The 12,589-nt window shown below is 36.4% G+C and overlaps 1 protein-coding gene across 1 annotated transcript in view; it reads left to right on the forward strand.

The window, feature by feature from the left end:
* The first annotated feature begins 401 nt into the window (after positions 1–401).
* The window catches only part of SYNPO2 (synaptopodin 2), a 195,185-nt gene continuing 182,997 nt past the window's right edge, over positions 402–12,589 (forward strand). Inside the window, exon 1 of the mRNA XM_037830554.1 lies at positions 402–661. Within this exon, the coding sequence (XP_037686482.1) occupies positions 557–661 (105 nt within the window). The 5' untranslated portion in view covers positions 402–556. The remainder of the gene's footprint in view (positions 662–12,589) is intronic.

The following is a 12,589-nucleotide window of genomic DNA, read 5'->3' on the forward strand; positions in this document are numbered from 1 at the left end:
CCCTTTTTTCCATCAATGTGGTAATTCTCAAAACACTTATTTGAGAGACTCATTAATCCTCCTAGTAGTTAAGTTCTAGAGCTCATATTTTAGGATGTCACTTGTGGCAAGGAGATTAAAAACCTTCCCGTGTCCTCTATTATTTATAGAATCATTAAATGTAAATTTTTCCAATCATGCTTTCTTTTAAGTGCTGGAATTTACTCTGTGAGTGCTAGAAAACTTTTGCGCTGCCCCCTCCATACTTGGCTAAACTAAGGACATTCTGTGCGAGAGAGACTGCTTCCCGTTCCCTGAAGGTGGGCTGAGCAAACGAGCGTGACGCAACAGTGGGCTGTGTCCTCGATGGTGGGAGCGCCTCTGCGCTCAAGTGAATGATCCCATTAGCGGCGCAAATTCACAGCGGCGGCGGCAGCAGCAGCAGCGGAGCCCCTGCGTGCCCCAGTCCTGCCTCCTTGGCAGGATCTCGAAGCTGAGTGCACATCTCCAGCCGCACCCAAGCTTCTTTTCCGTCTGCCTTTTCAAGCTCTTCATGCTGCCCAACTGAAAGGAGAAAATGGGCACCGGGGATTTTATCTGCATTTCCATGACCGGAGGGGCGCCCTGGGGGTTCAGATTGCAAGGTGGCAAGGAGCAGAAGCAGCCCTTACAAGTTGCTAAGGTAGGACCATGAAAGAGGTATTATCACTGCTCTCTGCTGTGAAGGAAGGAATGAATGAATGAACCTGTTGAGGGTTTTCTTCAAGTTCTGAATAGAAGTCTATGTATTAGTTTGATTTTGGAGCAGACGATGAATTATTCTAGTATGTGAGGGTTTTGGTATGTGCTTTGCTTTGTTTTTAAAGAAACTTTGGAAATAATATATGTAATTAGCATGCAATTGGTTTAAAAAAAAAGAGTGCTGCATCATCTATCAGCTGAAGGAAAGGCCTAATTAATCATTTCCTCTGACAATCAGCAAGACCCTTGGGAACTTTTCTTCTAAGGCAATATTAGAAAATTCAGTTCAGTTATTGTTTCGTGTCACTTTATTTGGCTTTGGTAGGGGAGAAATGCTCAGCTCAGCATAAGCAATCGGCCTGGCTATTTTTGGGGCAATTCTAAAGTGTTGTTAGTGACATTGGTTATGCAGCATTCAAGAAACGGCCAATTTTGGGCAATAATTTAAAAAGTATGGTGATGTCATAAAATCTATTTAAGAGAATAAATACCTTTTTAAGGATTTGACAAATAAATGCAAAATCCAAGTACTCTATCATGTGTTCATCTGGTTAAGAGCTCAAAAATAATTCAAAGATCCTCAAAATATCTTATAACTATTTAAAATGTTTAATATATTTTTGTTGCCATTAGAGCGCTTGATTCTCACGTTAATATGCTACAGTTTGCTCAAGGGGCTCTGATATTGTTCAGTTGGGATTCAGCTAAGATAAACTTTTAAATGCATGAAACTAAACAGACTTTTACAAGATTTTACTACTAAATTTTATGAAGACATATGTTTGATAAATTTCCTATTTTATACTTAGATTAAAAATGGATCTAGACCTTTATGAGATACATGGAACACTGCCCTTTGTGGGTATTCTTTCTCTTTGGCTTTACTTTTTAAAATGTATTCATTGTAAAGAAAGGAGTTTTTTAGGGTGAAAATTCTGCTCCCAGGCAGAAAATCCTTTCATAATGTGATGGTGGAATCCTGCCACCTAGTGAAAAATTCAAACATGAAGACTGAGGCATAAAACAGGAGATAAAAAAAAAATGCAGAATATTTAGAACTGGAAAGTGTCTCAGAGATCTCCAGTTCAACCTCCTAATTTTAAATAAGGAAAATGCCCCCAGGGGTTAAGTAGCTTGCTTCCAGCCCTCAGCCATGAACTGGCAGAGTAATTGAAGGATACGGAAATGTGGTGTCATAGGGTTTCGTTGGGGGTCAGTACCAGACAACATCAGATCAAATATTAATGCCTGATGCAGTGCATGTAGAATTCATTGAGACTGAAGTAGACTTAGGTTCTAAGTCTAGGATAGTGGTTGGCTGGCTCCCTGTTACTGGGATTTGGGCTCTAATCCCAGCTCTGATCTAACTTGCAGTCTGGCCTGACAAATCTCTCAACCTTTATGTCTTATCTGTCCTTCGTTGCGTGTGTGTGTGTGTGTGCGTGTGTGTGCATGTGTGTGTGTAGAGGGAGAGAGGGACAGAGATTTTGCGAGGAGAAAATTGCACTATATAATCAGTGAGGTTCTATCTTGCTTGAACATTCTACAATCCTAATGGTATACAATTTTAGAATCACTTGCCTATTACTTGAGATGTGGGGTCAGAAATGGCTAGAAGCTGTTTTCCCCTGGTGGCTCTTTGGTGACCAGACTGTAGGAACAGAATGGGCTCTGGGTTTCTCCTAAATTCTCTAGGCACTGATTTCAAAGGGGAATCACCTTCTGGTGATTCTTTGAAGAACTGAGGCAAATTGGTAGGGAAGGCTGCTGTGGGGGCATTTCACTGCTGACGGTGTCTCTGTGGCCAGGATTCAGAGAGGCGATTAGGCCTCTGTCTGTCAAATAATTCAGTCCTGCACTCTCCCAAATCATCTTTCTTAAAGTAACCAAGCAACATATTTATGGCTTAAAAAAGATTATTAAAGCATCTTGATGTTTGCCTTAATTTTCTAGTTGTGATACTAAGTTATACATTTTAAAATATCATTATTATAGCATCTGGTTGTTTAGCCATAAATTCTTGTGTGTGTGTGTGTGTGTGTGTGTGTGTGTGTCTGTGTGTATGAGAGAGAGAGAGAGAGAGAGAGAGAGAGAGAGAGATATCCATAGCCTACCTTTTTTTTTTCCATGTTTGAAGGGATAACTAGAGAGTCTTTTAAAGGAGATATATTTCTAAATGATTATGACAGTGCCCACTTTCATTAGTTTATTTTTAAAAAATTTAAACTTATTATATTCAATTTCTTATACTAACATTATTTGTTCTAAAAAAAACCCTCGAAACAAAGTGCTTTTTCCTTTCTATGTTATCAAGGCCATGGCCTCATGGGGTTCATTTTTTTAACAGTAAGTCATCTTGATTCCAGGAATGGTCTCTCATTGAGTTCAAGGTGAAATAAATGTTAATGAACATAGATTTTATTCCCCCTCTAAAGACTGTGATAAGTTACTAGGACCAAGTCACCTCCAAGAAGGAAGATGCAGGGGAAAGAGGCAGAAAGTCTGGGTAGGGGTGGTGGCTGGCAAATGAAAGGCTCACATTTTTTAAGAACTTGCAAAGGATTAATTAGAGACTTGAATAAAATAAATATTTTTGAAGAAAATAAAATTTCAACCAATACTTGAACCATACCCCTTAAAATAGGAATTATTATACAATAAGCTGAAATAGCACAAAGACAGGTTGGTTTAATGTTATCAAGAATGAGCAGAAATTGAATAGCTTTATAATTCCCAATAAATTTCCTTCTAGTGACATGTTTAGTTTAGTTTTGAGAAATGTTCAAACATTTTAACTTTTTGCTGGTTGGTGGAACTCTAAGCAAACACAACTTTTAAAGATCACTAACAGGAATATTAATAACCAAAACTTTTCATTACACTGAAGCTCAAGGCCATTATATAAAATCCTGTTTTGTTTTGAAGAGGAAACTGAACTTCTAAAAGGTTCAAATAACCAATTACATTAACTAGTTTTTAAATGTTTATGAATCTTTTCATTTATATTCCAAATATATGGGATAGGAAGCAAACATTTCTAATACAGAGTCATGGGATACTATTCTGCAAAGTATATTTCCAAGCAGTCATTCATAGAAACAAATTTATCCGGACATAATCACAACACAAAACCCTATTGTTTGTGTGCAGTGTAGATGCCCTTATAAAAAATATTTCAGCACTTTCACTTCACAGACTCTTTCTTGGGACATGTACTTACTTGGCTATGTCTCTAGACATACTTTTGGCAAATCACTTAAGACAATCTTCAGATTAAGAAGGGGGGAAAATTTTCCTTTGAAAACAAATGTTATGTGAAATTCAGAAATAACTTATATTTTGAAACTGATGAAAAACAAAATGTTCAGATTGTTTATCCTTTGTATTTTTAATATAGTTAGAAATGCATTCTTTGTTCAACTATAGTACTTATCTCCTATTGAATCCATTTTTAATTCAAATTTCAAATAACTGTTTATTAAAATTGAAAAGTACAGTAATTCATGGAGCAAAAGTGAATTTAATGATTCTTATTTATTACTGTATATATGTGCTCTTTAAAAGCATATATGAAAGAAAATGTATGATTTAGACAAAACACATGTCAAATAATCTAATTCTGATTCTTAATACCATCAGAGAGGTTTCTAAAATGTTTCAAATAAAATAATTCTAGAACAGTTATTTCTAAAGGGAATAAACAAAAAATTTAACGTGTTTGAATGTATATATTTGGGGATAAAATTTCCTTATATGTGGAAAATTGGTAGCATCTATATTAGAAAATAAAGTCAATCACTTAATTTTTAATTGATTTTTTTAGCATTTTCTAGAAATTCTAAATACAGATAAATTTATAGAATTCCCTATCACTAGCTAAATCTATTAAGCAGATGTTATAGAAAAATTCCTATTTTTGGAATTGCATGTTTTAAGATACATCACTGTTCAAAGACAATGAGATAAAATATTAACTGCTCTTGAACTCTGTCATTGTCGACATAGTACATATGTGTTTTGCATTTATCAAGCACTTCCATGTGCCAGGAAACATTCCAAGTGCTTTTCAAATATTATCTATTAAAATGATTCCCCAAGCCTATGAAGTAGCTATGAAAATATTCTCATTTTAGAGATACGGAAATAGAGACAAAGGCCAAGTTACTTGCCAAAGGTTAAGTTGTAAAAACTGGTGGGATTTGATTTCAGATCTGATTCTAAGAGGCAACATACTGCTTCTCCTTACTTATTTGTGGAAACAGGTATCTGAGAGGTTAAAGGCGGTCCATAAAGGGGAGTTTATAAAAAAATACCATTGTCTGTACCCAACCTGCTTTAATTGGTCTGGAATGTGCCCTGGGCATTGAGATTTGTAACACTTCAAAGGTAATTCTGATGTTGTCGAGATTCAGAACCACTGCTGAAGAGAGTTGAGGACAGATATGTCCCCATAGAGCTTACTGAGGAGTGGTACAATCTGTCCTTCCAACACTTCCCCATTACCCTTTTCCCAGCAGATATAATAAGAGGATCTTAGAGAGGTTAAGAATTTTCCAAGTCCATGGATTTTCCCTTTGCAAAGCCAAGATGAATGCATGGGCTTGGGGGAAGAGAGGAGGTGTTGGGAAGCTTCAAAATGATCATTGTGAAGACTGGGGTGTCTGCAAGTAAGAGAGACTGGCAATTTATTCCCAGGTAGGACATCTTCTTTGTCAGTGGGCTTGCTGGGCTGTCTAGTACCTATGTGAAAAGTGAGAAAACAAAACTTGAGAAAGGTGGAGGAAGCAGGAAGAGGAGGATGAAGAGGAGAAGAAGAAGGAAAAGGAAAAAAGGAAGGCAGAGGGGAAGGAAAAGGAGAAAAGGAAGGAAGAGAAGGATAAGAAACATGGTGGTGGGGGGGATTGAACAAGACTCTGCACTCCCATTTGTCCAAGCAAAGATACATGCATTTGCTGTTGACAGCTGGACTCATCTTGCCAGTACCCTATCCAAGAAAGCCAAACTCTTAGCAAAGGGCTGCCAGGAGCAAGCTGGCAGCTTAACGAACCACTGGGGGCTTGGACGGGGTATAGAAGAGACTGAACAGGAGCCCAATTTCTCATATTAGGTAACCATGCAGTTCTGAGACCCTACAGAGCTCTTAGAAGGAACCATATCATGTCCAGCATTTGGACACCACTCACAGAGAGGAAACTGATGTCCACTCAGCTTTCACCGGAGAAGCACAACAACCAACAAAGATAGAAATGCCACTTCAGTTATGAATAACTATATCTACCTTCTCCCTGATCTTTCCTCCCTGCAGATGAGTAAAGAGTAGACAACACCTTCCTCTCCACGCCAAGACCTAGAGCCCACAAACCTGGCCACAGTGCTTAGGGAGAGAGCATTGTCAGCTATTAGAGAGAAGCTTTAATCAGTCTGGACTATTTCAATAAACTAAAGCTACCATAAATTTATGGAAACTGACCAAGGTATTATTAAGGGGGAGGTTTAATATCTCATGGTTGAAAGCAGTTACTGGAAGAAATAAAGTGGTTGCATGTTTATAACTGAATATCACACAGGTTCATATCAATTACATGCACTTGATGTATGTTAATCCTGAAAAATTATCACCAACTTATGTGCCTTCCATTAATGACCATATTGAAGCTATTGTTTCAAGGTAGAATGAATGAAAATCTGGCTTTGGGCTTAGGAAATGTAAACTACTCCTTTTCTTTCCTTTTCTTCTTCTTTTGGTTGGCCTACATGTAAATCAGTACTTTAGTGTTTTGTGATTTTTTTTAGCTCTAGGCATCTGCATACTTCTGGTTAGTCTAGTAAGGTGTTTCCTGACTATTACTGTCAGAGTCTAAAACCTTCAGTTTAGGATTAGTGTTCTGAACTTTTTTTGGGTATTAAACTAAGGTGATTGTTGTTGTTTTAAATACAGTCATATTCAAAATTCCAAATGTCATTATGTAATATCTTTGTGACATATACATTATACCTAACTGGATAATATTTGCAAATTTTTTTCTAGGTAATTTGTTTTCTATTTTGCCATGTAACATTGTGATGTTTTAAAAGACCAAATAACTTCCAAAATAATTTAAACTCCCTGTGTCAGTTAGTAAGTGCTCAAGAATATAAGCTGATTTATATATTTGGCTAAAAATATTTCACATGCCCATATTTTAAAAAATGTTTCCAAGCGTGTTAACATGCATTACCTCATTTGATACAGCGCTATCAGCAGGTGGGCTGGTGATGTTTTATTATTCTCAGTTTATAAATGGAAAAAAAAAACCAACCCTGAAAAAATTTATTTGCAGAAAAATATTAAGCAGTCCAAAGTCAATGTATTTCTTCCTTTCTTCTAGCAAGGAGATCAGGCCACTCTCCTGCATCAGCCTGGATAAAGAGAACAGGCTATCGCTTAGTACTGCTGAATATTTCTGTGACTTAATACAGGGTTTGTATGAAATATAATCTCACCAAATCTAAGACTTAATCCTCAAAAACATTTATAACAAATAATTTCTTCTCTTAATGGGCCTGAGGAGAAGGATTCCAGGAAATACATCTTCAAGCTAATATAGAATAGAAGAAAGACTGGACAAGGGAACCAGTTTACTTTTTTTTTTTTTTTAATCATTTTATTGAGATATATTCACATACCACGCAGTCATACAAAACAAATCGTACTTTCGATTGTTTACAGTACCATTACATAGTTGTACATTCATCACCTAAATCAATCCCTGACACCTTCATTAGCACACACACAAAAATAACAAGAATAATAATTAGAGTGAAAAAGAGCAATTGAAGTAAAAAAGAACACTGGGTACCTTTGTCTGTTTGTTTCCTTCCCCTATTTTTCTACTCATCCATCCATAAACTAGACAAAGTGGAGTGTGGTCCTTATGGCTTTCCCAATCCCATTGACACCCCTCATAAGCTACATTTTTATACAACTGTCTTCGAGATTCATGGGTTCTGGGTTGTAGTTTGATAGTTTCAGGGATCCACCACCAGCTACCCCAATTCTTTAGAACCTAAAAAGGGTTGTCTAAAGTGTGCATAAGAGTGCCCACCAGAGTGACCTCTCGGCTCCTTTTGGAATCTCTCTGCCACTGAAGCTTATTTCATTTCCTTTCACATCCCCCTTTTGGTCAAGAAGATGTTCTCCGTCCCACGATGCCGGGTCTACATTCCTCCCCGGGAGTCATATTCCACATTGCCAGGGAGATTCACTCCCCTGGGTGTCTGATCCCACGTAGGGGGGAGGGCAGTGATTTCACCTCTCAAGTTGGCTTAGCCAGAGAGAGAGGGCCACATCTGAGCAACAAAGAGGCATTCAGGAGGACACTCTTAGGCACAAATATAGGGAGGCCTAGCCTCTCCTTTGCAGCAACCGTCTTCCCAAGGGTAAAACTTATGGTAGAGGGCTCAACCCATCAAACCACCAGTCCCCTATGTCTGTGGTCACGTTAGCAACCATGGAGGTGGGGTAGGCGAATACCCCTGCATTCTCCACAGGCTCCTCAAGGGGGCACTACATCATTTTTTTTTCCTTGTTTTTCTTTCTTTTTTTTTTTTTAACTTTCCCTTCTTTTTTAAATCAACTGTATGAAAAAAAAAGTTAAAAAGAAAACAAACATACAATAAAAGAACATTTCAAAGAGACCATAACAAGGGAGTAAGAAAAAGACAACTAACCTAAGATAACTGCTTAACTTCCAACATGTTCCTACTTTACCCCAAGAAAGTTACATAATATAGCAACCTTTCTGTGAACTTGTTCCTACTATATCCATCAGAACAGTTTACTTTTAAATAAACCTGAAAAATATGTGGACTCCAAGATGTTTACTGTGTCTATTCTACCAGATTCATAATGAAACCAAATGCCATGGGGCTTTTGTGAAAAGAAAGGGAGAATTTCCAAATCAGCTTCATTAAACAATCCTTGAGGAAACAACTTCATGAAGTTAAAAATCTCATTTGAGAGACTAAATAAATTTTGTTCCTTGGGGGATATTTACTTGTTTGGCTACCACAGTGAGAACACTTTTATAGGATTGAATGACCAGAGGCACTTAATTTTTCTGCCTTATCTTCCATTCTTTTCTTCTTATTAAAAGCAGAGATGGCCAGATTCTCAACAAACTGTGTCTTCAAACTCTGTGAATTCCATTGGCATCTGACAGATCACTGGAGACAGTAGCTATAATTTGATGTTATAACAGGCTGGACATAGTTTTCCTTAATTAGAATACAAATCTGCTGTATCTCAGTTGGATTTACTAAAAATGCGTAAATTAACCATTTGAAACATTGTAAATGAAAGATTGTATCTTTAGATGATGTAACAAACAATTGTCTTTCTATCCATTGATCTTTGGTTTTTATAACCCTATTCTCCCCTGACTGGCTTCTCTACTTTTATTTGGAAACAGTGCAGCTACTCAACCAATAAAACAATGAAGTGGATGAGTTTTCCTGAAAAAGAACTACAGACTTATGTTGTATATGATTCAACCGAAGCAACACCCCTCTTCCTTCTTCCCCTTTATCAAAACTTACCTGGCTTGAATTTCACCTTTTTAGGACCCAGATTTTTCCCCCTAAGAAATCTATAATAATGGTAAATGGCTGTCATTTCTTTTCTAAACATCTTATTGCCTTTAACAGTGGCCTTCTGGAGATAATTTTATTTAACCAATGCTTATGTAATGTTTGCTACAGGCCAGGTACTTCTTTAATCATCTTTGAAACATGTGAAAGAGCCCTATGAGGTTAACTCCATTTACAGAGATTCAGAGAAGCTCGGTCATTTGCCCAGGTCAGAGCTGAGGTTCAGACAGTGGCTCCACAGTTTGTGTTCTAAGCTCTTACACATGACACTTTTTGAGTCCAGAGTAGTTTGAAAAGCCAGCTAAGAGGGGAGAAAGGCATCTTAACAGACCATGATGGAGAGAGTTTCTGATCCCTTAAACCAAACCTACTTTTCCTTTTCTGATATTAAGTGTAATTTTACCGATTTAAATTAGTGCCACATCATTTTGCTTGAAACTTATTTCCAAAACAAATAATTCAGAAAATGATATAGAAACAGACTAGAAATGTTCATAATTCTGTCCTCTGAAGGATAGGTTTCCTTTGATTTTCTTCCTGCAAGATTTCCTATGGTGTCTTAAAAATGCTATTTCATTTTCATTTTTGAAATAAAAGAAGCAATGCTTCTAGCAGTAGAACAGTTTTTGAGAATGTTATCATGCCATTCAAGACGTAGGAAAAGGGAACCTATTAAAGGATTACAGAACCGATGCATGTAAATGGTAACCTGGTCTGGCCTCCTGCTACCTCAGGTCAGGCTCTTATTATTTGTCTTTTAGATAACTACGTTGGCCCTTTAACTGTTCTCCTCGCTTCTGGTTTCACATTCCTCAGGTTCATGCTACAGAGAGCGGCCAGGAAGCATTTTCTAAATCACCTGTTATATCACTGCTTAAAATACTTCAAAGTCTCCCCATCACCATCATCAAAATAACCATAACTTTTTCTTAAATATCTTATTATGTATTGACAATGGATTAAGCACTTTATGGATTATTCTCCTTGTGGTGGCCCTACTACTCTCTTTTTTTACAGATGAGGAAACTGGGGTTTAGAGAAGTTAAGTAAACAACCTAAGATCATACAGCTAAATAAATGGCAGATCTAGGACAGAGACCAGTTTGATGCCAAAGCCTGTGTTCTTAGCTGCCACCCTGTAGTGCAGCTCGTTCACAGGCCGATAGATCCACTGTGGTACACAAAGCCTTCCATGGTCTGCCCCCACCAAACTGTCTTGTTACTTCCCAAAATATTCATTTTGGGAATGAACTGTAGTATTTTCAAAATTATAATTTTCTCACAACATTGTGCCTTTCTTGCTTCCAAGACTTCATGCTGTGCCCTCAGCTGGAATACTCATCTACCTTTTTCCCCAGCACCCACCCTAGTATACTTGGAGAAATTTTACTCTGGAAGACTCAGCTGAAAGTCAGTTCTAAGGGGGTATTGACTCAATTATCTAGTGGGGGTAAGAACTTGCTCTTCAGTGATCTCGTTATCACATGCAGCTTATGGCTGCAACTTTAGCTCACATATCTCTTTCCTCTATTAGACCAATGGTGTCCAAAATGTTTTTATTGTGTCCCCTTAAGTAAAAAAGTTCTGCGCATGTTCCACTTATCTTATATATAGAGAGATAAATCATATACGTGTTCTACTGTGCTAATATTTTATGTATGGCATACAGCATACCAAAAAGTATAGAAAAAATTTAAGAATAAGATGAATATGAAATAAACAATATTTTTAAAGCTAATTTTTATTTTACTTTATTAAGAGTACAAAAAGTCTTTTTACTCTCACTGACCACAGGCTTTATAGTGAGAACAGTGTGACTGACAGACTTCATGAATTTGGAAATCATGATTCTGCATGATATAATTATTCAAAGGTCTAGTAAAATTTTAATTTATTTCAATACTTGAATCTAATGACTGCCTTGGCTGAAAAAGATAACCTCATATATGAGGTTGATGATTATCATTTTTATTCTCATTAATCAATAATGCAAATGTTTTTATTGCAGATGTGGCCAGTAGATTTCCATCTTCCCCAATGGCTATCATTTGTTCTTACAAACTAATTGGAATAGAGGCATTCTTATATTTTAGTGTTAAAATATCACTGGCACTTTTTATTAGAAAATATGAAAACAAGTTAGAAATTGTTTTTTTTCTAGTTAAGTGTGCAAATATGTCATTTTAAAGAATAACACACATATTATTTTTCAACCAGAAAAAAATCACATAATGATAGAAACATTTTTTGATAACTATTGAAAACATCCCCTCTGTTTCATGCATTAGAAGAAGGTTACTTGTAAAGCATTTCATTGTTAGAATATCACTTTATATTGAAGGGACACATTGTGTTTATTATTCTAAAATATATGCCAGATAACCAATGACTAAGAGCCAACTGTCATCCCAGAAAAGACAGACAAATTTGGAACATTTATTTATTTATAAAATAACACTGTGAAACACTCTTAAGTTCTAAACTCTTTTAAGGCCTTGCAAGTGATACCGATTAACCTCAATAGGCGAGATTTCTGTTTCATACAGAAGTGTTTCCTCATCACTCCCTATAACATTGCAACATATTGTAAAGATTCCAGTATATTTTAAAGGCATGTTTCTACAAAATTAACTGTACTGATGGCATCCTGCAGCATTTTTTGCATTTCTACAATTTTTTTTCTGCATTTGCTTGCCTAGAAATGATGTACTGAATGAATTTTAAATGAGACACCTCAATAACTTTATCCTGGAAACTTAATATTAATTGCTATTAAAGCAACTGCATCAGTGATTTTATTTATATACTGTACCCATAAAACATTGCTTTTTTAAAATTGAAGAATCTATGTACTGTTGAGAACTTATCTCCTCTGATGTCTTTCCTTATTAGCTCCCCCAAAGAAGTAGTTCTTCTATTTCAGCATTGAAATAAAATCTAGCAAGTACTATAAGCTGAGATACGCCAGAATTGTATTCTTTTATCCAACTTTACAGTGAGCCTCCTACAATATGTTGTTTATTCTACTATTATTTCTACCAATTTCTTGACATTTTTTTCTTTGCATCTTCATCTGTATTTGCTGACAAAAAAAATACCTTGCTTTGTTGCCCCTTTGTAGACATTTTTATTGTATCTGTGAAGAGTAAGATTCTCATCGAATGATAATGTTTAGATTTTCCTAAACATCATCATTTGGTTTAAATTCTGTAAAGTTTTAAATTGAGTATTGCCTGACTTT

Source organism: Choloepus didactylus, chromosome 3, assembly GCF_015220235.1.
Source record: "Choloepus didactylus isolate mChoDid1 chromosome 3, mChoDid1.pri, whole genome shotgun sequence".
Taxonomy (NCBI): Eukaryota; Metazoa; Chordata; class Mammalia; order Pilosa; family Megalonychidae; genus Choloepus; species Choloepus didactylus.